This window comes from Aspergillus luchuensis, chromosome 3 (assembly GCF_016861625.1).
Source record: "Aspergillus luchuensis IFO 4308 DNA, chromosome 3, nearly complete sequence".
NCBI lineage: Eukaryota > Fungi > Ascomycota > Eurotiomycetes > Eurotiales > Aspergillaceae > Aspergillus > Aspergillus luchuensis.
This window is the reverse complement of record NC_054851.1, coordinates 1,052,461-1,073,484: the sequence shown is the minus strand read 5'-3', so window position 1 is coordinate 1,073,484 and position 21,024 is coordinate 1,052,461. Positions and strand designations below refer to the sequence as shown.

Here is a 21,024-nt window from a genome sequence, read left to right as displayed (position 1 = left end):
CTCGATCAGTGTTCCTATAACCTGCATCATGTCGACTGATCGTACCCCCAAGTATCGGCAGGAGATCCAGCAGGTAAGCATTTGTTCTGATTTCCTATCTAGTCTGTCTGGTGCTGTGAGAATCTGTGATTTGTCTCTCTTTCTCTTTTGGGTGCGGCTGCGTGAGTCTAGTCTGTTTATGGTATCATGCTGGTTCTATTTGTCGCTGCTGTGATAAGTGATACTCCGCTTTATCGATGTGATCTACGGAGCTTCATTGAAGCAGCGGTAATGCATGGGAATGGTGAATTCTAGCATGCAATGGTGCTTTGCTCCTTTGCAAAATGGGATTACAAAGGGTCTTCTGACTGGAAGTCTTCTTCTACTTCTTGCCAACTCGCTTGACTGAGGTCTACTCGGATATTGCGAGTCTGCTTGTTGTTGAAGGCACTATCTCCAGTCATGTCTGCGGATCCCTATGATTCTGATGCTACTATCTCGTGGCATGGATGGGACCATCTGGAAGATGGCCAAATGACGACTGCACCGCCGGTGCCATTTGTCCCGGCAGTTCCAGCAGTCCCAACTGTCCAGCAGCAGCCGCGCGACGAACCGTTGGACATGTACATGGGGATGGATGCAGAAACCAGGGAGGAGTTCAAGGAAATGCTAATTAGTTTCTCTCGCAAGATGATGTTCGTCTCTGGTGAGACTGCCGAACCGTCCGTCGAAACCACGACTCTCATTGAGGACATTGTGCGCCAGCAAGTTGTCGAAATTGTATGCTCTTTCCCCAACTATGTTGCGAACTCCGCTAACTCCTGCAGCTCGCACGAAGCACCGCCCTAGCTACTCGTCGCGGCGTGCGGTCTATCTCTACCGATGATTTGATCTTTCTCATTCGCCATGACAAGGCCAAGGTGTCGCGTCTCAAGACGTTCCTGTCCTGGAAAGATGTCCGAAAGAACGTCAAAGACTCCGACGACAAAGGCGGCGCTGATGCTGCAGACTTCGCGGGAGCTGATGACCCCATCGCCGGCGGAGTCGTCGCAGGACCGCAGGACGTCGCGTCAAAGCCCAAGAATAAGCGTGCTCGCGTTGGTCTCGCCTGGGACGTGAACAGCTTCTACTCGGTGCAGGTTCCCGAACGCGAGGACGAAGAAGATGAGGAAGAGGAGGAGCAGAACTACGCTACGCTCCAGCGCCTCGCCGCGGCCGACGAACGTACTAAGAACATGACCAAGGAAGAGTATGTGTTCTGGTCAGAATGTCGCCAGGCTTCGTTCACCTACCGCAAAAGTAAACGGTTCCGCGAGTGGGCCGGATTCGGCATCGTGACTGAGTCCAAGCCCAATGACGATATCGTTGATATTCTTGGTTTTTTGACTTTCGAAATTGTGCAGACTCTGACCGAGGAAGCACTCAAGGTCAAGGAGCGGGAAGACCGCGAGAAGAACCGTCGTGGAGGTGGTGAGAACGGCGAGAGCAGTAAGAAGCGTACGCGCGAGACTGGATTGTTCGATCCCCCTGAGGAGGGTCGTACCCCGGTTGAGACCAGACATATTCGCGAAGCGTATCGGAAGCTGCAGGCGACTCCTAATAAGAACATTGCCATGCTGCTGCACAATGGACGCCTGCCGGCTAAGATGCCATTGCGATTGGTAGGTCCATACCTGATATTGGATATGGTGGTAGATGCTAACTATGACAGATTTGAGGAACTATTGGCGTTAGCGATGGCGTGGGCCACAATTTCACGATACCCTTGGAGTTACGATAACATGATTTCTTATTTTTCGGTGCTCTTGGTTGAACTTGGTTGGTTCTATTGATAATGAGGTTGATGGACTGGTCTTCGGAATTTGACTGGTCTGGATTGATCTTTTGGGGCTTTGGGAATCATGTTAACGGATGGGATATTTCTTTTGTTTCTCTTTTGTCGGGTGTTACTTGATTGAACATCTTGTACGAACATCTTGTAACACTAGTTGTTTACCTTCGTCTCGTTCGACCGGTCTACTTGATTGAACTTGTTAGTTCAGCCTGGTGCTGTTTCCATACTCGTTCTCTTGTCGATTAGTCTTACTTGACTGGACATGTCTACTTGCAGCTTGAAGCTAGCACATAATTCATTGATTATCTTGCAGTCCTACCACTCGCATAATGCTAATCATATCTTCATAGCCCCATATCAACCACCCCCAGAGACTTACTCAGGATGCGTCCGTCTCCCTATAACCCAACCAGTTAGCAACCACCCCTGAAAGTAAAAAAAAAGAAAACGAAGAAAGAAAACTTACACTCATCAAACTCGGCCCTCCCCACCTCCCTAATACTATTAACAGCCGGCACATCCCCCCTGGCCACACTCTTCACCGTCTCCACGGCCCGTCCAATAACCCCCTTCCTCGACACCGCATACACTGCCGTCTTCGCCTCCAGCTTAATCACCCCGATCCGCGGATCCTCCGGCCCACCATCATGCACTCCATCGCCCAAATCACCCAGCCACGCCTGCAACGCCGGCGAATAATACTTCTTGACGGTCTCCTTATCCGCCACGATACTCGCCGTGCCGGAGATAGATGCCCAGGACCCGCTGATGGGGTCCAGGAAGGACATGTTGGTCTCGGTGGGGTGGGCGGTTAGGTCCATGGTTTTGTGGCTGAAGAGGTTCGTGTGGAAGATTAGGGTCGTGTCGCCTTTTTCCTATACATAGGAAAATCATTTTGTGTTAGTTGTAAAGTCTCCTTCTATTATTATTCTCTGGGAAGGAATGGGGGAATGGAATGATGGAGGGTTTTTACCTTCCCAGCAAGAGCCATACACCGACTCGTGAGCAGATCATCGTCCGAGGACTTTGTCGTCAACATGCCGAATTTCTGTTCTGTGATGAAGGTGGACAGGTCGGTGATCTTTTGAGAGAGTGGGATGTCCTCGTCGAGGGATTTGGCTTTGTAGGGGTCCAGGGGCTGCGTGCCGCTGGTGGTGGGGATTGTGGTGGACATTTTCGATTATTTTTCTTCGTTTCGTTGGTTGTGGATATTACTTGGTTGAAGAAATTTCGTAGAAGATTCAATTGAAAGATGGATTGTATGAAAGTGAGGGAAAGTGTAGGAGCTGGGGTTGTTTATATGATATAGTAGGAGGATGGCGTAGAAGTGACGTCAGGAGGTGGTAGTACTACCACCACTACTATTACTGCTACGTACTATCTTTAGCAGGGTTGATGGATGGATGGATGAATGGAGTGTGGGATGGGATGGTGTCATGGTCAGATTGATGTCAGTGATGACGATCGTATACCTTTTACATAGTAGCATAGCATTGGGGGTGTGCGATTCTGGGGGAAATACTTTTGAGTGTGTTGAATGGGGAGTCCCGTCACTCCCGCGTGTGTATCATACTAAAGTGGTGGTGTGTCCATTGGATAACTGCGGGATAATTCTTTTGGGTTGTAATTAGTTTATATAATTGGTAGATATATTTACTATATAAGTAGTTTCCATGGTTATCGATACTACTGTAGTTGATTGTCTGGTGCTGGGTAAATAAGGGAAGCGGCTACTACTATATATCTTGGTAGTGTCTCATGGCCTCATGTCAGCTCCGAATGGTCAAGACCATACTATTACTAGTAGGATCGAGAATAAGCTACGTGGACATAATTGAAACCAAGTTATGTGTCATCACTCATTAACAACCTATAGTAGTATCTCACACATAACTATACCACAGCGTCATCTGCAACTCCTCCAACCGTCGCAACCCTCCCGACACCCGCCCCAGCGCATCCGTCAGGAACGCACTTCGCGTCGACCCCGGCTGGGGAGCAGACCACGTCGTCCACCCCCGCGACATGGCTCGCTGGAACGTAGTTTCCGCATGAGTGTCTGGTCCCAACGGTGCCAGCTCCACCACGGCTTCCGGCCCCAACGACAACAGGTAATTGATCCATTCATGCAGCACAATCATGCCCTGATTGCGCTCCTGAGAAATGCCGGCATTCTGGAACACGCCGAACCGGCGTGCCCGCTCGGTCTCACCGCGCAGGAATCCCAGCATGTACTTCAGACACGTCCATACCTCGTCCATGTCTTGCATATCGCTCACCGAGAGGCCTCCGGGATTGCCCTCCCCGAATCCCGGCGGAGGGTCGAACAGGATGCTGGCTACGTCCTTGGGGTCGGGACACGGCTGGAACGGGGATCCAGTTTCCCCACGCAGCCAGCTGACTTGTCCGTCCATATCTGTTTCTCTGCCCGTCTGCATTCCGAAGAGGTAGCAGAAGGTCCAGACGCGCCAGATGGCGTTGTCTAGCCGGCGGGCTTCTGGACCGGATGGACGGGCAAGGGCAGTGTATGAGCTGGTGCGCATGACTCCCCTGCAGTGGGTCATCATCAGGCCCTTGAGAGTGGCGAGAGCGCGGAGATCGCGGGTCACTGCACGGTAGTAGATCGTTGCAGGGGATAGATCCTGCGAATCTGTGTTTTCATTAATCTCACTTATTTGACGCAGTTCCCATGCTGCAGGGGATCTGCGTCTAATGGTGTTTTCCATCAATGGGAGCTCGTGGCGCTTGAAAACGTGGTAGGTGGCTCTGCTGGTCTGAGCGAAGGAGAAGAGGTCATCCAGGTCGTCGATCTGGAGGAGGATATTCAAAACCATGTCTTCCATGCCAGGCTTGGAAAGGCTCCATCGGTTGGACACCATGCGCTGCAGGTCGTCGTCCAAGGCGGCCATGACTGCGGCGAATGGCGGAACGGAACTACGTGGCTCTGATATTTGGTCAGGCGCAGGACCTGTAAAGAAGCGCACTGAGGGTGCACCTTCAGTGAATGCTTCGTCCTCGTCATATCCAACGTATTCCCAGTTGCTTTCAGTGTCATCACCTAACGTAGGCCGTCGAATTGGCTTGTCAAACAGCTGGCTCATTGGCTGGTCAACCGGCTGATCGACTGTCTCAGAATCATGGAAATCCTGCGGAGGGAGTTCGCATGTGTGGTCCGGGGGCAGGGAGGAGTGTGAAGTCGGTGGGGGTGAGTTAGAAGGTGCAGTGTCGACACCAAGAAGTGGCTCGTTCTGAACCCGCGTGAAAAGCGATCGGAGAAATTGCTGATTGGATTCTGCTTGCAGGATCATATCCATGGTATACCCATCTTCGAGCAAGCTCGCGAGGACATTTTTCATTCGCTTGATGGCGTCTTCATAGTGACCGTCATCCTCCTTTCCGTCAAGGAAACCCTGACCATTGTCCTCCGGTGGACGCTGAATAGGTGGTATCGTCGACATGCGAACAATGATTGATGCTCTGCGGACATTCTGGTACTTGTTCTTCTTCGTTTTGCTGTGCTTGAGTGCTCCACCATCGTGGGAAACGGCTTTACGGGTTAGTACCCGCCGTACGCCTGCCTTTAATGACTGCCAAAGGGGCTTTTCGTCACTTTCTGGCTTCAGCTCCTGTTTTGACGTCTTCTTCACTGGCTGCTTCTGCTGGACATGCAGGTCCGTCGGACTCGAGGGTTTCGGATTATGACCGTAGCCCTGATTGTTCGACGCGGGTGGCAAGTGTTCAGCTTTGATACCAAATACTTGCGGCCACTCAGGAGCATCCCTAGGCCCTTTCCCAACCGCTGAAGAGCCGATATACCCTGGCACATTCTCATACCTAAGGTTCGAGGCTGCTCCTGTATCTGGAAAAGCCACTATAGGTCGCGGGGTGGTGGGACGGGGAGCTGTAGATCGGGGCGTGGAGGGCTGAATGGTAGGTAGAGGAGTCACCGGTCTGGGGGTGGTAGGTCGAGGGGTTGCTGGTCGGTAAGTCATAGACGGGGGTGTCATAGGCCGCGATGTCGCAGCGAAGGGTGCTGCTGGGGGAAGAGGTGTTGTAGGTCTGGATGTCGAAGACACTGGTGTCAGAGGACGTGGCGTTGTAGGCCGAGGAACAGCACCATAGGGCGCTGCATGAGGTTGAGGTGTGGTTGGTCTGGATGTCGAAGATACAGGAGTTATAGGACGGGGCGTCGTGGGCCGGAGTGCTAACGGCTGAGGCGTATAGCTCGTAGGGGACTCCCTGAGAGAGCTTTGCCCGCCACTTGATCTACCAGATCCTCTCGAATGCGCATTGCCACTTACTCCAGGAACGGGGGGTAGAGGCTTGAACCTCCACTCGGACGCTGATGGCGAGCGCGTCGCAGAACTCGCGCTAGATGTGTATGAATAGCATGGGCTGGGTGGGCCATATTCATCGGCTCTTGTCTTGGGTATGTGTAGATGTGGCACAGCCAATCTGTCTGCTGAGTCCCATGTCGTTTCCAATCCCGCGAGGAGCAGTTTGTCGTCGACGTCTGGGGCCGGCATTTCCAATTGCTTGGGTTGGGTGCGACCCGCGCTATCTTCAGTGTGATCCTCAAGAATGTCGTTTGGGAGAAAATAAAGAGTAGACCTGGAGGAGGCGAGGCTGTCCACTGACTTTATGCCTTGTGGGTTGCTGAACGGGGCGCGTGGAGGGGCTATTGGAGATCTGCAGCGAATGGGTGCATAGGGACCCGAGGTATAGTCGGACATGGTATGCAGGGCGATCATGTAGAATCACCGCTATAGGTCCAGAAAGGTCCAGAAAAAAGGTCTATAATAGAATGGGGAGGACGGACAAGGGTGATATACGTCGCAGCCTGCGGATGACATACCCCTGGGACCCGGTTCCGACTGATACGCAAGCCCACCAGGGCTTGAATCCTGAGAGCCATCGGCTTTGGGTCCATAATGTTTTGAATTTAGTCACAGGGCCCACGCGAAGCTGCGGTATCAGCAAGCCCAGAGCTAGAACCTGGCCATGGAAAAGGTGCCTGCGAGAGCATAGCCCAACCAATGACCAGACAACCAGGGGACAGGCAAGCACAAGTGCTATGCTGACGGAGGATCAGCTAGCAGGGGTCGTGGCAGTGTTTGGAGCATGTTGACTGAGAAAGGCAACACAACAACACGGTCGCTGGAGCACTTGTGTGTTTGGAGAAACTAGTTCGCGATGGCGTTGGGGCCAAATCGCGTCAGAATCTGCGAGGAACCCGGATTGCGACGAACGCGACACTGAGTAATAGTTAGTGACTCCCCAGCTTCGAAGCAGATTTGAGTATCACACTCACCATGAGCAAAAAGAATTGCATAACGAATAAATTGTGGTGGACGTGTTGAGAAAATGTCCAAAGAGGCAACGGAAGAGAAGAGAGTTGGAGAAGGGGCCAAAAAGAACGACGGATGAAGTTCTCTCGCAAAGCCTCCCTTCCACCTTCAACTTCCGCCCCCAGAGACGATCCAACTTCATTTCCGCTTCAGCCGATCCAGAAGCGATTGTCCTACAACATAGCCATGTGGCAGAGCCCACCGGTCCAGACACATCAGGGAGGAGATCGTTCCGTGTCCCAGCTGACATCAGATGTTGTTCTCTCAGGGGAAGTGTTTCGTTTGGGGCGAAAACTCCCACCAGGAAACCTTGCGAGGAGGAAGTTGGCTCAGAGAGCAGAGAGAAGAGAGTAGAGAGCTACTAAGGTACCTACTCATCGGGCTGAGTTGCGTTAAGTGGTACTGACATGAAAAACTCAAGGGAACGAACGAATACCAGGAATTGATGGCCTATATGTCGGCCACAACATGCGCTGAACATAAGAAAACCTACACAACTGTCTCGGGGATCTTAGCCCAGCACATCCGGATCTACTATCTGTGTCAGCTCAACAAGGCTTTCACAGGAATCAGAAGTGGATACGAGCCACATGGGTGACATACCATTCCCCGGATCCGTGGTCGACTCCTTTTTCTCGAACCTGATCAGCACCATCAGGCCTGCCAGTCAAACTGGAGGAAAACGGCCCCTTGTTTGATCACCGGGCGTGAGTGTGCCTTGCACTATTGTTTAACGGGAAGGTAGCTTGTTGCCTGATGGAGTGATAATGGCACATTCGATAAGTGACAGGAGCAGGTTCAAATGAGCTTAATGGCAGCAGGAGACAGATGCTTGTTCTTGGTGGTAGGTATTAGGCCTATGGATGACCTTCTGTATGACTGAATGCATTCTCAGGTTGTCAACAAGGTTGCACCAGAGCATTATCTGCATCGGGACCAGATTGCTGCCTGAAGCAGACGATCTCCCCAATTGACTTCAAGTCAGTTGAAGCTTTCGAATTTAGATCATGTCGCGTCTCCCTGGGTTCCTTGTAATTGGGCATCATGTTCTCCCGAATTTTTCCAACAACAATTGGGGTGGACAAGCCCCTCTGCAGGGCTACCAATGGCAAAGACCTTATAAAGCAGTCTTCTAGACAGCAGGTGATTCCTTAGAATCTGACTAACCTCGCACACGGGCATACTATGGGCCGTACCAACAATTGTGGAAACAGGGTTTCATGATTGGGCATGACTGGGTTCTTCGTATGGGTTGTAAGCTTCTTCTGAAACGGATTACATGCATGAGTAGTGTGTTTGAGCGTTGCATAACTTCCTACACCTAACGATCTCCACCGACTTACCATAATACAATAATGATTCCTATTCCGATTATGAAAGAGAATTTGACGGACAAACTTTCTGATACAAAACAACGGCGTCCTGATAAGAGCCATGTCCCTGAGTGGACCATCGCACCGCGTTCAAGTTATCCCAACTGATACTAATGACATGCAACCCCAGTCGGACCAGTCTCATATTCGACACCAGACTGAATATCCAACCTCAGATCTCAGCACCAAACACCATACGCAAAATTATCGCACCAACAGTCACCACAACAGAAAGGTTGGACTTGGTCATTCCCAAACCCTGAACGACATCCAACACCCCAATCCAGTCATACGCCACCAGCATCCGGATGATAGGATACCACCACCAGGGAAATGTTGCACCCAACCAGCAAAATACCCACGTGAAACCAACGCATCGCTGCCAGATGGGTATTTCATCTGCGGTTCTTTGCTCTCCCCGTGACAAATTAGCCCAGTAGTGTTGGACGGCGTCCTCAAACATGATGGCACCGGCTTGTGCGACGAAAAACAACATGGCGCCGGTGTTACCACCTTCGATTCCGCTAATCACATTTGTGAATACATGCATCAATCCGGAAAGTATGAAGACAAGGGTCAGGTTGAGATATCGTTCTCTCAAGGAGGGCTTGGGGAGGCCGAGGATACGGCAGGTGATTGCTGTTGAAACACCGGTGTATGACCAACGGAGATTTTGATGCCAGAATTTGCTGGGTCGTTATATGTCAGCGAGAACTATGTCACTTCGAGACGCAAGGATTATATGAAGTACTAGATGCGAGCTTACCCCCAGAAACCGCGAACAGTATACGTGTCGGCCAGGCTCCCAAACTCTGGGGGCCACGAAGCGATTGTTGTCATTCCGGTCGCTACTGATATTATAGACGCCACCCGGTACATAGAGTCCAGAAAGAGCATCGATCCAGGAAACCCGAAGAGAAATGCGACTGTGAGACGTCCGAGAAGCTGCTTCATGCTAGAACTTGCCATCTCGAATTCGCGGCCGGATCCGTATATGAATGACCCATCGTAATCCTGCACATCATGGGTAGCTAGCGATGAGAGCACGAGAACTAGGGCAAGAACTTCCCATATGGCAATCGCCAGCTGCCTGATTATGAAATAACCTCGGCTGGGTGGCTTTGCTCGAAGCACAAGCGGATGACTGGGAATATTCTTTACCTGCCAGGGCGTGCCAATACCACGGGTAGACTGGAGTAATGCGGAAGCAGACGCAAGTTTCCTGGCAACCGTACCCGGTTGCCCTGTCAGATCGACTCTGGCAACTAGAAGCAGGTTTATATGTTGGATGAGCACGGTGAATGGCATGCCACTAAGAGTGACTTTGGCGTAGGTATGGTGGTCGGTCATTCTGATCAGAACGCCTTCGATGTAGGCCATGTAGGTTATCGAAGGGAGGCATATCCACCGTAAGAATGAGTTCCGAGGTGTTCTTGCGATGAGGGTGACCGTAATGAGACTTTGGAGTATGGTAACAAAGGTGCAAAGGAGGTCCGGTGAGATGGCCATCTTGCTTGGTGGTTTGAAGCATCGGAAGATGAAACAAATGACGCCGTCTAGGGCCTTTAGACTGCTGCTGACGGGACAATCGTTGACTTCGAAGCCAATGCCATTAGTGGACACAAAAGGGGCTGGTTATATGAGCTCAGGTGGGTGCCCATGTAACAGCTGCAGACCTCACACCACTTGCTCGTGCAACGACAGATGAGCATCCATGAGGAACGGGAGATATCGAAGGAGGTCAACTCTATGAAGACTAACATCTGGAGACAAATTTCTGGATGCATTAATCGGGGGACGAAAGTCGTAGAGGCTATTTGCCAAACGCAAGATCCACCGAAACAGCCACAGGTCGGTTTATCGTGGCTATAAGAGTAATATAGAACAACTGCATTGCCCTCCGTACGGTGTAACCTGGTGTGGTAGTAGTTGGCAGTGATGTTTTCCGGCATTGTTCCGCAAGATCGGCTTAACAGAATGGCTTTCCCCTGAGAGATAGACATCTGGCCAAAGAATTCTAGGGGTTAGTCAAAGATTTGAACCATTGTGCAGCTGCAGACATTACTTGCCAATGCCATTTCCCATCCGGGAGACTTCTTGGTTTCCGGAGAACCACGCCGAAGTTGGAATAGAAGACGCTCAGACCAAGTGCCTTCATAGGTTTTGCGGGGAACTGTAACGATCCTGTCAGGCGGGAGCTTGATGGATAATCAGTAGATAATAGTACATACCAAGTGCCGAATCTTCAATCGGCGATTTGTTGCATGTCAAACGCCGGTCCAATGATATACCAGTTCCTCTCAACCCCCTCTCGCTGACCTTCCTTCTCCCGCACACCTACCTTCTTCAAACCATCTCTCTTCAGCAGTCTCATTCCATAGGGGCTTTAAAACTATCGGTCAGACGGACTATCACCTTTATATTATCCAAGATCAAAAGTGCCTACTGTCACCAACACCCCAACTTCAAGGCTGAAAGACAGGACGCGCAATGGCCACGCAAACACTAATGGAAGAAATAATCTCACAAATTATTGATACGTTCAGCGGAAGTCTTCGTGAGCTGAGTCTCAAGGCAAGGGAAAAGCCCATTCTTCCTACCCTATATTCTGTACTAACTACCGTCCAGATCCACCAAAACCCAGAGCTGTGCTACGGAGAGCACATGGCCCACGATGTAATCTGCAACTACCTAGTAAAGTACTCTAGCCTATGTGGTATAACAGTAGTCCGCAAAGCATACGGCCTCGAAACCTCCTTCCTTGCCGAATACGTCAACGGAGACGGAGAAGTAGTCGACTTCTGCGCAGAATACGACGCACTCCCAGAGATAGGTCACGGATGCGGCCACAACCTCATCGCCATCTCCTCCATCGCCTCATTCCTAGGTCTCGCTGCCGTGATGGAGCGAACCGGAATCCCAGGAAAAGTGCGTCTTCTAGGGACCCCCGCTGAAGAAGGCGGCGGTGGTAAAATCAAGTTGATCGAAGCGGGCGCCCTGAAGTACACAACCGCCTCGTTAATGAGCCACCCAACACCCCAGTTCCCTCATATGCCTGCGGGCTCTGCAGGTGTGGCATTCGGCTCCTGCTTAGCGGCGACTGGGCTCCTAGCTAACTTTACCGGGAAGCCTGCGCACGCGGCTCAAATGCCCTGGGCGGGTGTGAATGCTCTTGATGCGGCAACGTTGGCATACCAGGCTGTTGGTTTGCTAAGACAGCATATCAGGCCTAGTGATCGCATCAACATTATCATTCCAGAGGGAGGGACGGCTCACAATATCATTCCGGATAAGGCGCAGGTTCGAGTAAATGTCCGATCTGAGACGTTGAAAGAGATGAATGCCCTGCGGGAGCGCGTTGAGAATTGCATGAAAGGAGCGGCGTTGGCTACGGGATGTGCGGTTGACATTGTTCCAGCGTATGAACTAGTTTCCTTTATCCTATATGGAAGATAGTGAAACTAACACTGAACCAGAATGGACCCCTACGCAGATATCCGACCCAACGAGAGCCTCTGTACAGAGTTTACCCGATACATGGGTTCCAAGGGTCTGGACTACTACTGCGATCTACAAAAGAAGGATATCGGTGCATTCAGCACAGATATGGGTATGCACACAACACCCCCCTCCCTCTTCCTCACTATCCAAGTAGACTTGTATTCTCTTTGTTAACGAGAAACAACCACAACTATAGGTAACATAAGCTACCAAGTCCCCTCCTTCCACGGCCACTTCTTCATCCCCACTCCCCCCGGAACAGCCATGCACACCGAGGCGTTCCGCGATGCAGCAAAGACGGAAGAAGCCCATGATATCGCCATGTCAGTGGGCAAGGGCATGGCTGTGGCCGGACTCAAAGTCCTGACCGACAAATGTTTCGCGGCCCAAATGAAGGATTACTTCGAGAAGGATAAGAAATTACGATAGTAGACTCTTCTTTTACCTCCTTGCTGGATCCCATGCAATGAATGTCTTGTCCTCGCTTCGGGCCATCTTCAACCCGAGGGGGGGCTTCTCTTCTCGGCGTAGTGATTGTCCCGAGACGCGACTTCGCCGGTGGTTGTCCCGGGGGGTAATTTCGCGTGTAACCATGGGTAGAGTATGCAATAGCCTGATTGATTTGAGCCTAGAGTGGCGTAGATAATTCCGTGAATTTGCGGGTGGGAACTACTGAGGAGTACTATGATTACGTGGGGTAAAGTGTCAAAGTCTACAGTAATGCAATGTAACAATTTGTAATCATCGTAAATTCGTATCCTAGTTGTTTTACATGAACCAGTCATGGCTATCTGCGTAGAAGCTAACCCAAGATCCACGAGCTCGTCGCCGAAGCGAGCTCTCCCCATTTTCTCACGATGTCAATTATTAAATTAGAAGAGAGCATCGCCCAGACGGTAGTGGACGGCCTTGATCTGGGTGTAGTTCTCAAGGGCGTACGAGCCGAGCTCGCGGCCGATACCGGACTCCTTGAAACCTCCGAAGGGAACCTGGTAGGAGAGCATGTTGTAGCTGTTGACCCAGACGGTTCTATGTGCTTGTTAGCGAGTGGATTCGATTCATATATTAGTAATATGGTGCCTTACCCAGCACGGAGAGCGTTGGAAACACGGATGGCGGTGGTGACATCCTTGGTGTGGATACCGGCAGCAAGACCTAGGACATATCATTAGCAATTGGTATCGCAGAAATTTGATACCGGAAGGACTCACCATAAGAAGTGCTGTTGCCGATCTTGATAGCATCCTCAACGTCCTTGAACTTCTGGACAGTGACGACGGGACCGAAGATCTCCTCCTGGTTGATCTTCATGTCGGAGGTGACGTCGGTGAAGACGGTAGGCTGGATGAAGTAACCCTCGGTGCCGTGACGCTCACCACCGACAGCAACGGTAGCACCGGCATCCTTACCGTGCTGGATGTACTCCATGATGCGGTCGAACTGGAGCTGCGAAACCTGGGGACCCTGGAAGGTGTCCTGGGCGAAGGGGTCACCGACCTTGTTCTGGAGAGCACGCTCCTTGAGACGCGCAACGAACTTGTCGTAGATGCCTTCCTGAACCAGGATACGGGAACCCGCGCAGCAGCACTGACCGTGGTTGTAGAAGATACCGAAGTTGGCCCAGGAGATAGCGTTGTCAATGTCGGCATCGTTGAAGACAATGTTGGGGGACTTGCCACCCAGCTCGAGGGTCACCTTCTTGAGGTTACTCTTGGCGGCGGCCTGGAGGATAGTACGACCAACAAGGGTGGAGCCAGTGAAGGCGACCTTGTCGATGTCCATGTGGTGAGAGATGGCGGAACCGGCCACACGACCGAAACCGGAGATGACGTTAACCACACCGGCGGGGATGCCAGCCTCCTTGACCAGCTTGGCAGCATAGAGACCGGACAGAGGAGTCTGCTCGGCAGTCTTGAGGACAACCGTGTTACCGGTAGCGATGGCAGGACCAATCTTCCAAGACCACATCAGCAAGGGGAAGTTCCAGGGGATGATCTGTCCGCAGACACCGATGGGTTCGTGGCGAGTGTAGTTCAGGGTCTCAGAGTTGGTGTCGATGGTCTGACCATGGATCTTGTCGGCCCAGCCACCATAGTAGCGCAGGCAACCGGCAGCGGCAGCGATATCACCCCTGGCCATGGTGATAGACTTGCCGTTGTCCAGGGCTTCGATAGCAACCAGGATCTCGGCATCACGCTCGAAAAGGTCGGCAAGCTTGGTCAGCATGCGGCCACGGGTGGAAGGAGTGACATGGCGCCATTCGCCCTCGAAGGCCTTGCGAGCAGCGGCAACGGCGGTGTCCACATCCTTCTCCGAGGCCTCATAGACGGAGACAATGGGCTTCTCGGTGGCGGGGTTGATGGTCTCGAAAGTCTTGCCATCGGCACCCTTGACGAATTCGCCGTCAATGAACCTGGTAAAGTAAACGGTGATTAACCCTCTACCCAAAGCAATATCGAGGTGATGGAACGCGGGGTGACATACAAGCCCAGAGGCTGTTCATACTTGACGCCGTTAGGGGTCGTGATGGTAGCGTAGAGGTCAGACATGATGAGAGATGGGGGAGATGAGATGTGGTTAGAGAAGAAAGAGAGAGAGGGGGAAGAGAAGAAGGAGAGGAGAGCGGGGGAGGGGAGAACTTTCAATTAATAAAGGAGACAGGAAGTTGAGTTACTAGTGGTGGGGTAGGTAGGAGTGGGGTGGGTGAGAGAGAAGTGGTTGATGGCTGATGGTTGAAGAGAGGGGAAGCTGGCGAGGCGCGAGGGGGGAAACGCCAGCGGAGATCATCCTCGTCCACTGGCTTTAGACAGACTAGTTAGTCCAGCTGGACTGGTCTAGTCGGATCCATGGGAGGAATTCCGGGTCTCATCCATTGCCATTTACCTCATTCGAATCTCTCCGCGGATAGCCACCCCCTCTTCTGCATGCTCCGATTGGAGAGACCAAGCTCCTTGAGACCGAAAACCCACAGCGAGTTAACCTACGTACTCCCGAGACCCCTATAGTGGCCATCATATTATTATTATATCGCGGTAAAGCATAATAAGGACCAGGGCAATGATGGGAACCTGAAAAGTCGGGATTCCCACATGCCAGCCCGTTTCTCCACTCTTTATCCAACAATCGCCAGCGATCGTGCGGGGTTTCGTTATCCATGGCTTTTTCTGGTCACCACCACTATCCAGGTCCCCCCTTTGGTGTCAGCCATTTATACTTGGTAGTATGTAGTCATTCATTCTTCAAGAGACCCTGTGGCGTTGGTAGTGGAGGGGATGGTTATCATTAGTCTTGGTTTGAGATGGTTACATCTAGCTTCCTCTTACATCATACCGAAGAGGAATGAAGGACCTTTGAGCGGACGGGAGAATAAGAGGCTAGTAGCTAGGCAGTCGGTTAGTGAGTTATCAATCATCTCCTTTTTGTAACTCACTAGGGAACTATTACTCACAGCTATGGAGCATGGGAGCAAGCTCTTTTTCGTATTTCCGGAAACCCTCCACCTCGGTGTGAGTGGCGGGGAACCAAGTGGGATCTAGTCTCTTGAGCTAGTTTGTTGACCTGCAAGCTGCCACATTTTAGTCAGCCAGTCAGGTTGGTTCCTTCCAAGTACATCTCGTACTTGGAATAATAATAGTGAGTAGTTCACGCATTTAACAAACATCCCTGTATAGTCCAATTGCACACTGACCAGTGAGATCTCACAAACTTACCCCTCAAACTCTCAAAGTAAGATGAACAAACAGAAAAAAGAGGGGAATGCGACAAAAAGCTGAGAGATCCCGAGGCATTAGTCTGATTAGTCTCGAGCAAACAAAGTGACCCATCCACTAGCGCCAAGTCACTAGCGGGTTACCGTTGAGGTTTAGCCACAATGACACCTTCGCCTGCTGTTGCTGCGACGGGCGGGAGTTTAGCCCGAGCTGGTAAGGATTCAAACCTGGGGGTGGTCGGCTGATACGCTGGACCGTTTACTACTGGGCAGCGATCTAAGACCTCCTTGCCCCGTCTCGGGCGAGTTGTTACAAGTTACAACCCCCTCCCAAGGTACCCCAACGCATATTTCCGCTGCCTATAGACGACTTGAGTTGAGTGTTGTGTTCAGCCCAGAAACTGCTCCCCCACTTATCTCCAACCAACCCTATCCATGTCAATTTATTCAGAACTTTCCCATTGTTCACTCTGACCAAGTCTTCTATCTGAAACGGCAAGATCTATGGAGATCCCGCTGCAATGGCAATGCGTGATCTAGTCTAGTGTGCTTTTATCATGATCGATTCACCAAATCCCGGCCCAATCAAGTAGATGGCAACTACGAAACTGTTCGATGGAATCTTGTCTTCTATCCAAGGGATTAGTTGCATGCAGTCTAGTCTAGTCCTGCAGCTTACACAGTTCATCTCTTATCTCCGGTTCTACTCCGTAGCGCCCGCTTACGTGCCCCTCGTGGGGTTTGCTTTGGCTTGTACCTGCCGGATCCAGCCTCGGCTTCTGCTCTTTGGATACCGATTTGCGATCTTTCCCGAAGAAGCGAATCTGCCAACTTCGGGTTGATTTATACCGGTGGGAGGTTAAGACTCCTCTCATCTCACCAGATGCCAGCGAATCCCGCCAGTGTGTTTTGGTCTGACCTTTCCTCCGAATGAAGCTTGATGGTCCTGGTACCGACAAACTGCCATAAAAACAACCTCGGGATAGTACTCCTCCGTGGACTTGCTGCTTACTTGCCCTTGAAATTTATTGGGAGACACCCCATTCCTTCTACAGGGCTCTTCTGGCAGGATAGACGTTTCAATGTTCTATACCGGTGCTCATGGCATTGTTGATGGTGAAGGAATTCCTTCGGCCATAACATAGGTGACGTCTTTTCGAGGCCTTTGAACGCGCACTGGAAGACATTAGACTGCTCCGGTTCAATTTGTTGTGTACCCATTCCGTTCACCGGAAGAGATACCGGGAAGAATGCTTAACAACAGAGCGAAATTCAGAAGCAACTACACTCGAGTGACTCATGGATGGTATGTGTTGTTGTGCTGCAATGCAATGCTACAAAGTACAACAACAACACCGCGTTATCAGTGCCGATCGGCGGGGTTGGGATACTCTGGAGTCTGGCCATCACTCCCCGGCATGAAGTCAATGGGTGGCCTGAGTGCATGCAGCCCCCGACCGAATGGTGTCAGTCACTGCCTTTAAGGTGTGTAGATTATTAACTTAATTCTGCTACAGTTCTGCGAATAAGGACAAAGGCTTGAAGTAGGACAGCAGCGTGACTCATCCCTGTTACTGGTCTTTGTCACTGCCGACTACGCGCCTATAAGAAGCCCCTAGCTTCACACATCCCCTCTTGCTACTGTGCTGCAACCTGCTGCTCTCTTGATTCGCTTCTTTCTGACTGTCGCATATCCATTCCGCTGCGAACGTAAAATGCCAACCTTTTGGCCGTCAATTACCCCAGAGCTTCGAGACTGGGCTTTGCGACAAAGCGTCTTTTTCGTGGCCTCTGCACCTCTGCAAGGACGACATGTAAATGTGTCGCCCAAAGGATTTCCTGACTCGTCCTTCGCCATCCTTGGTCCTAACGAGGCAGCTTACGTTGATGCCACCGGCTCCGGGAGTGAGACCATCAGCCATGTGCGTGAGAACGGTCGACTTACCATCATGTTCTGCTCATTTGATGCCTCGCCAGGCATCGTGCGCTTCTTCTGCACTGGCTCCGTGATCGAGTACGATGAGCCTGAGTTCCCTGGGTACCTCGAGCGGATGGGAGGCAAGAAAGTGGTGGGAGCGCGGGCTATCATCCGTCTGAATGTCTTCAAGGTTCTCTCCCCGACTCCTCTTGGAAGCGCCCTCTGGCTGATTGCCGCGGGCAAGATTCAATGCTAACAACTGATGCGATGCATGTTATGGGCTACAGGTCCAACGTTCTTGTGGTTATGGTGTCCCGCGATTGTCCCTGCAAGTCGACCCCGAAACCAACAACACCAAGCCGTATCTCCAAGATCGCGATACCCTAGGCCATTGGACAGGCAAAAGAGTCGAGTCCAATGAGCTTCGCACCTATCAGAAGGAGTGGAACGTACGAAGTCTGGACGGGCTACCTGGACTACACACTGCGCTCAAGGATAACCATCAGCTTGTCTGGTTGAAGCAGTTGGGCAACTGGACTCGTCGTCACAGAGACGAGATCGAGATGGTCAAAACCTCCATTCTGTTGTTGTTTATTTCTATGGCTATCCTGCAATGGGCAGGATACGTGTAAATGTAGTATGAACTGTGACAGAACTGAAGGGTCTGTTGCTTGTAACCACTTGGAGCTGGCCTGGTGGCGTGACTGCTCATCTAATCCGACATGTGACTTAGACTTTCCTTCCTCTCTACTGCTTGGACGAGCTTCTTTCAACTGGTCGCTCCCGCATAGTGGTGCATTAATGCGACTTGTTGATCTCTATGCCTGCGTAACTCAATTTTACTTAGGTTGTTCATCATCTTCTCGTGCCGGTCGATCCGACCGCAATGCGGCAGGTGAAAGCAGATCCCCGCATCATCGTCTCAGACAACCGAATGTCCTCGGCATCTCGCTGAAGAGGAGCTCGCACTATGTCCTACTTTCCCTCCGTCCCATGGAACTGGCTACCTAGGCAATAAACTCTGGAAATGCTATCTATATAAACACTTTTCATGACCGGACGAGATACTCTTGCTGTTTCTCGCTCGCTTTTCACGCCATTTCTACTGTAGCGGTCAATACACCTATATACTATCATGGCCCAACGCTCGATCCGTATAGCTGGTACGTCGGCCTACTTGAGACGCTCCAATACTGTTTATAGTTCACTGACCAAACTGAGTAGGAGCCTCTGGGTCCAATGCTGACCGTCGCCATGCCATCGCCGAGTTCGCTCGCAATTATCCTCACGATCCAGTCGATGTGATCATTGCTGACTACATGAGCGAGGCGAATATGGTGGCATCAGCGGCTCGTACAGTAGAACAGCAGCAGCGTAAAGCACAAGGCACGCATGGATCCTCGGCGATCGAGGCACCAGGCTATGAAGTTGGCTTTCTCCAAGCTCTGGACCCAGCCCTGTCAGACCTGGCAAAATACGGCATCAAAGTGGCGGTGAATGCAGGAAACACGGACACAGAGGGCCTCTACAACGTGGTCAAGCAGATGGTGGAAGCAAAAGGACTGAACCTCAAGGTCGATCTCAAGATGACCTCTGAAGAAGCCATGCTCACATAATTCTAGGTAGCTTGGGTCTCCGGAGACCAAGTCCTGTCCACCGTCAAAGCTGCATTGTCGTCGGGCAAGTCAGCCTTCGCCAATATCTATACCGGCGAATCCCTCTCCGATTGGCCTTTCGAGCCTATATTTGCCCAGTGCTACTTGGGAGGACTCGGAATCGCCGCCGCTCTATCCCAAGGAGCTGACATCGTACTCTGCGGACGAGTCTCCGATGCGTCCCCAGTCATTGGAGCGGCGTACTGGTTCCATGGCTGGAACCGTGCTGACCTTGATCAGCTAGCCAACGCATTCGTAGCCGGTCATCTCATTGAATGCAGCAACTATGTCTGCGGCGGCAACTTCACCGGCTTCAAGGCCCTGGAACACATCGGTCCTGACGGCTGGTCCAACATCGGATATCCCATTGCGGAGATCTCCCCGGAGGGTAAAGTAATCATTACCATGCAATCATACGCGCGTGGAGGCGCCGTCACCATCGACACCTGCTCATCGCAGCTTCTATACGAGATTCAAGGCCCATGGTACTTCAACTCCGACGTAACTGCCATCTTGAACGACATCCACTTCGAGCAAGTCAGCCCCAACCGCGTCGCCCTCCACGGGGTCCGCTCTGGACCACCACCCCCAACTACCAAAGTCGGCATCACAGCCCGCGGAGGCTTCCAAGCGGAAGCGATCTACTTCCTCGTAGGCCTCGACATCCCATCCAAGGCACGCATGCTCGAATCCCAAGTCCGCCGACTCCTATCACCGTATACCCCCAAGTTCACCAGTCTCCAATTCTCAACCCTCGGCTCTGCCCCCGAAAACCCCGACAACCAAGACAGCGCCACCGTCTGCCTTCGCATCGTCGCCCAAGCCCGCCACGCAGAAGACCTCTCCCCAATGCACTTCCTCCGCTCCATCGTCGACACCATCATGCAAGGCTACCCGGGGGCCACTTTCCACCTTGACACCCGCCAGGGTTTCCCCCGCCCCGTCTACGAATACCACGTCACCCTCCTGCCCCAATCCGACATCAACCATCAAGTCCACCTCCCCTGGCTCCACCAAACCCTCACTATCCCACCCCCTCCAATAACAAAATCCTACCCATCCCGCCAACCCTCCCAATCCCTCACCGACAACCCCACTCTAGACTTCGGCCCCACCATCCGTGGCCCTTTGGGCTGGATCGTCCACGCCCGGTCTGGCGACAAGGGTCCCGACGCGAACTGCGGGTTCTGGGTCCGTCATGCAGACGAGTACCGCTGGCTGCGGTCATTGTTGTCTGTGTCGGGAATCAAGGAACTCCTGGGAGAGAAGTATACTGCCAATCCGGAGCTGAGGGTTGAGAGGTTCGAGTTGCAGAATTTGAGGGCTGTACACTTTCTGTTTAGAAATTTATTGGATAGAGGGGTGGGGGTCACTACGACGGTGGACTTCTTGGGGAAGAATGTTGCCGAGTTTCTCAGGGCCAGACATGTTGATTTGCCGGTTAAATTTCTAGAAAGGGGGAAGTTGTAGGTTCATATGCTGAGGACAGGAAGTTTGGTCCTAATGGTTGGCATTGATTAAGAGTAGTTGATTAAGAGTAGTTCGAATCTTACCAGTCAAAGCTTACTAGTACTCCTATTCTAATATGTCCAAACTGAAATCACTAGTATTATGTGGTATCTCATAACTAGCCCTTCTATATAAAAAACCATCATCATTTGACGCCATAAATGCAACAGCTAAACCAACATCTCATACCATGCTGAC

The 21,024-nt window shown here is 51.7% G+C and overlaps 8 protein-coding genes across 8 annotated transcripts; 4 read left to right on the top strand and 4 right to left on the bottom strand.

Moving 5' to 3' along the window:
* Window positions 1–28: 28 nt before the first annotated feature.
* SPT3 (transcriptional regulator SPT3) lies at window positions 29–1,696 on the top strand (the record flags this gene model as incomplete). The annotated part of the gene is made up of 4 exons (XM_041686872.1): window positions 29–73; window positions 670–759; window positions 807–1,640; window positions 1,691–1,696. 4 exons carry the CDS (start codon window positions 29–31, stop codon window positions 1,694–1,696), a joined length of 975 nt encoding a protein of 324 aa, XP_041540813.1.
* Window positions 1,697–2,188: 492 nt separating this feature from the next.
* On the bottom strand, window positions 2,189–2,987 carry AKAW2_30365S (blue light-inducible protein Bli-3; the record flags this gene model as incomplete). Its single annotated transcript, XM_041686871.1, has 3 exons — window positions 2,189–2,211; window positions 2,280–2,688; window positions 2,787–2,987. 3 exons carry the CDS (start codon window positions 2,985–2,987, stop codon window positions 2,189–2,191), a joined length of 633 nt encoding a protein of 210 aa, XP_041540812.1.
* A 709-nt stretch (window positions 2,988–3,696) lies between these two features.
* On the bottom strand, window positions 3,697–6,564 carry AKAW2_30364S (uncharacterized protein; the record flags this gene model as incomplete). Its single annotated transcript, XM_041686870.1, has 1 exon — window positions 3,697–6,564. One exon carries the CDS (start codon window positions 6,562–6,564, stop codon window positions 3,697–3,699), a length of 2,868 nt encoding a protein of 955 aa, XP_041540811.1.
* Window positions 6,565–8,706: 2,142 nt separating this feature from the next.
* On the bottom strand, window positions 8,707–10,043 carry pyr8 (acetyltransferase pyr8; the record flags this gene model as incomplete). The annotated part of the gene is made up of 2 exons (XM_041686869.1): window positions 8,707–9,223; window positions 9,301–10,043. The coding sequence occupies 2 exons, from the start codon at window positions 10,041–10,043 to the stop codon at window positions 8,707–8,709; spliced, it is 1,260 nt and encodes a 419-aa protein (XP_041540810.1).
* A 981-nt stretch (window positions 10,044–11,024) lies between these two features.
* Window positions 11,025–12,464, top strand: AKAW2_30362A (M20 family metallopeptidase; the record flags this gene model as incomplete). Its single annotated transcript, XM_041686867.1, has 4 exons — window positions 11,025–11,108; window positions 11,163–11,953; window positions 12,011–12,144; window positions 12,232–12,464. The coding sequence occupies 4 exons, from the start codon at window positions 11,025–11,027 to the stop codon at window positions 12,462–12,464; spliced, it is 1,242 nt and encodes a 413-aa protein (XP_041540809.1).
* Window positions 12,465–12,907: 443 nt separating this feature from the next.
* ALD5 (aldehyde dehydrogenase family protein) lies at window positions 12,908–14,584 on the bottom strand (the record flags this gene model as incomplete). The annotated part of the gene is made up of 4 exons (XM_041686866.1): window positions 12,908–13,064; window positions 13,121–13,190; window positions 13,247–14,448; window positions 14,520–14,584. The coding sequence occupies 4 exons, from the start codon at window positions 14,582–14,584 to the stop codon at window positions 12,908–12,910; spliced, it is 1,494 nt and encodes a 497-aa protein (XP_041540808.1).
* Window positions 14,585–17,459: 2,875 nt separating this feature from the next.
* AKAW2_30360A (pyridoxamine 5'-phosphate oxidase family protein) lies at window positions 17,460–18,294 on the top strand (the record flags this gene model as incomplete). Its single annotated transcript, XM_041686865.1, has 2 exons — window positions 17,460–17,852; window positions 17,950–18,294. The coding sequence occupies 2 exons, from the start codon at window positions 17,460–17,462 to the stop codon at window positions 18,292–18,294; spliced, it is 738 nt and encodes a 245-aa protein (XP_041540807.1).
* A 503-nt stretch (window positions 18,295–18,797) lies between these two features.
* AKAW2_30359A (acyclic terpene utilization AtuA family protein) lies at window positions 18,798–20,787 on the top strand (the record flags this gene model as incomplete). Its single annotated transcript, XM_041686864.1, has 3 exons — window positions 18,798–18,825; window positions 18,887–19,236; window positions 19,285–20,787. 3 exons carry the CDS (start codon window positions 18,798–18,800, stop codon window positions 20,785–20,787), a joined length of 1,881 nt encoding a protein of 626 aa, XP_041540806.1.
* Window positions 20,788–21,024: the final 237 nt, after the last annotated feature.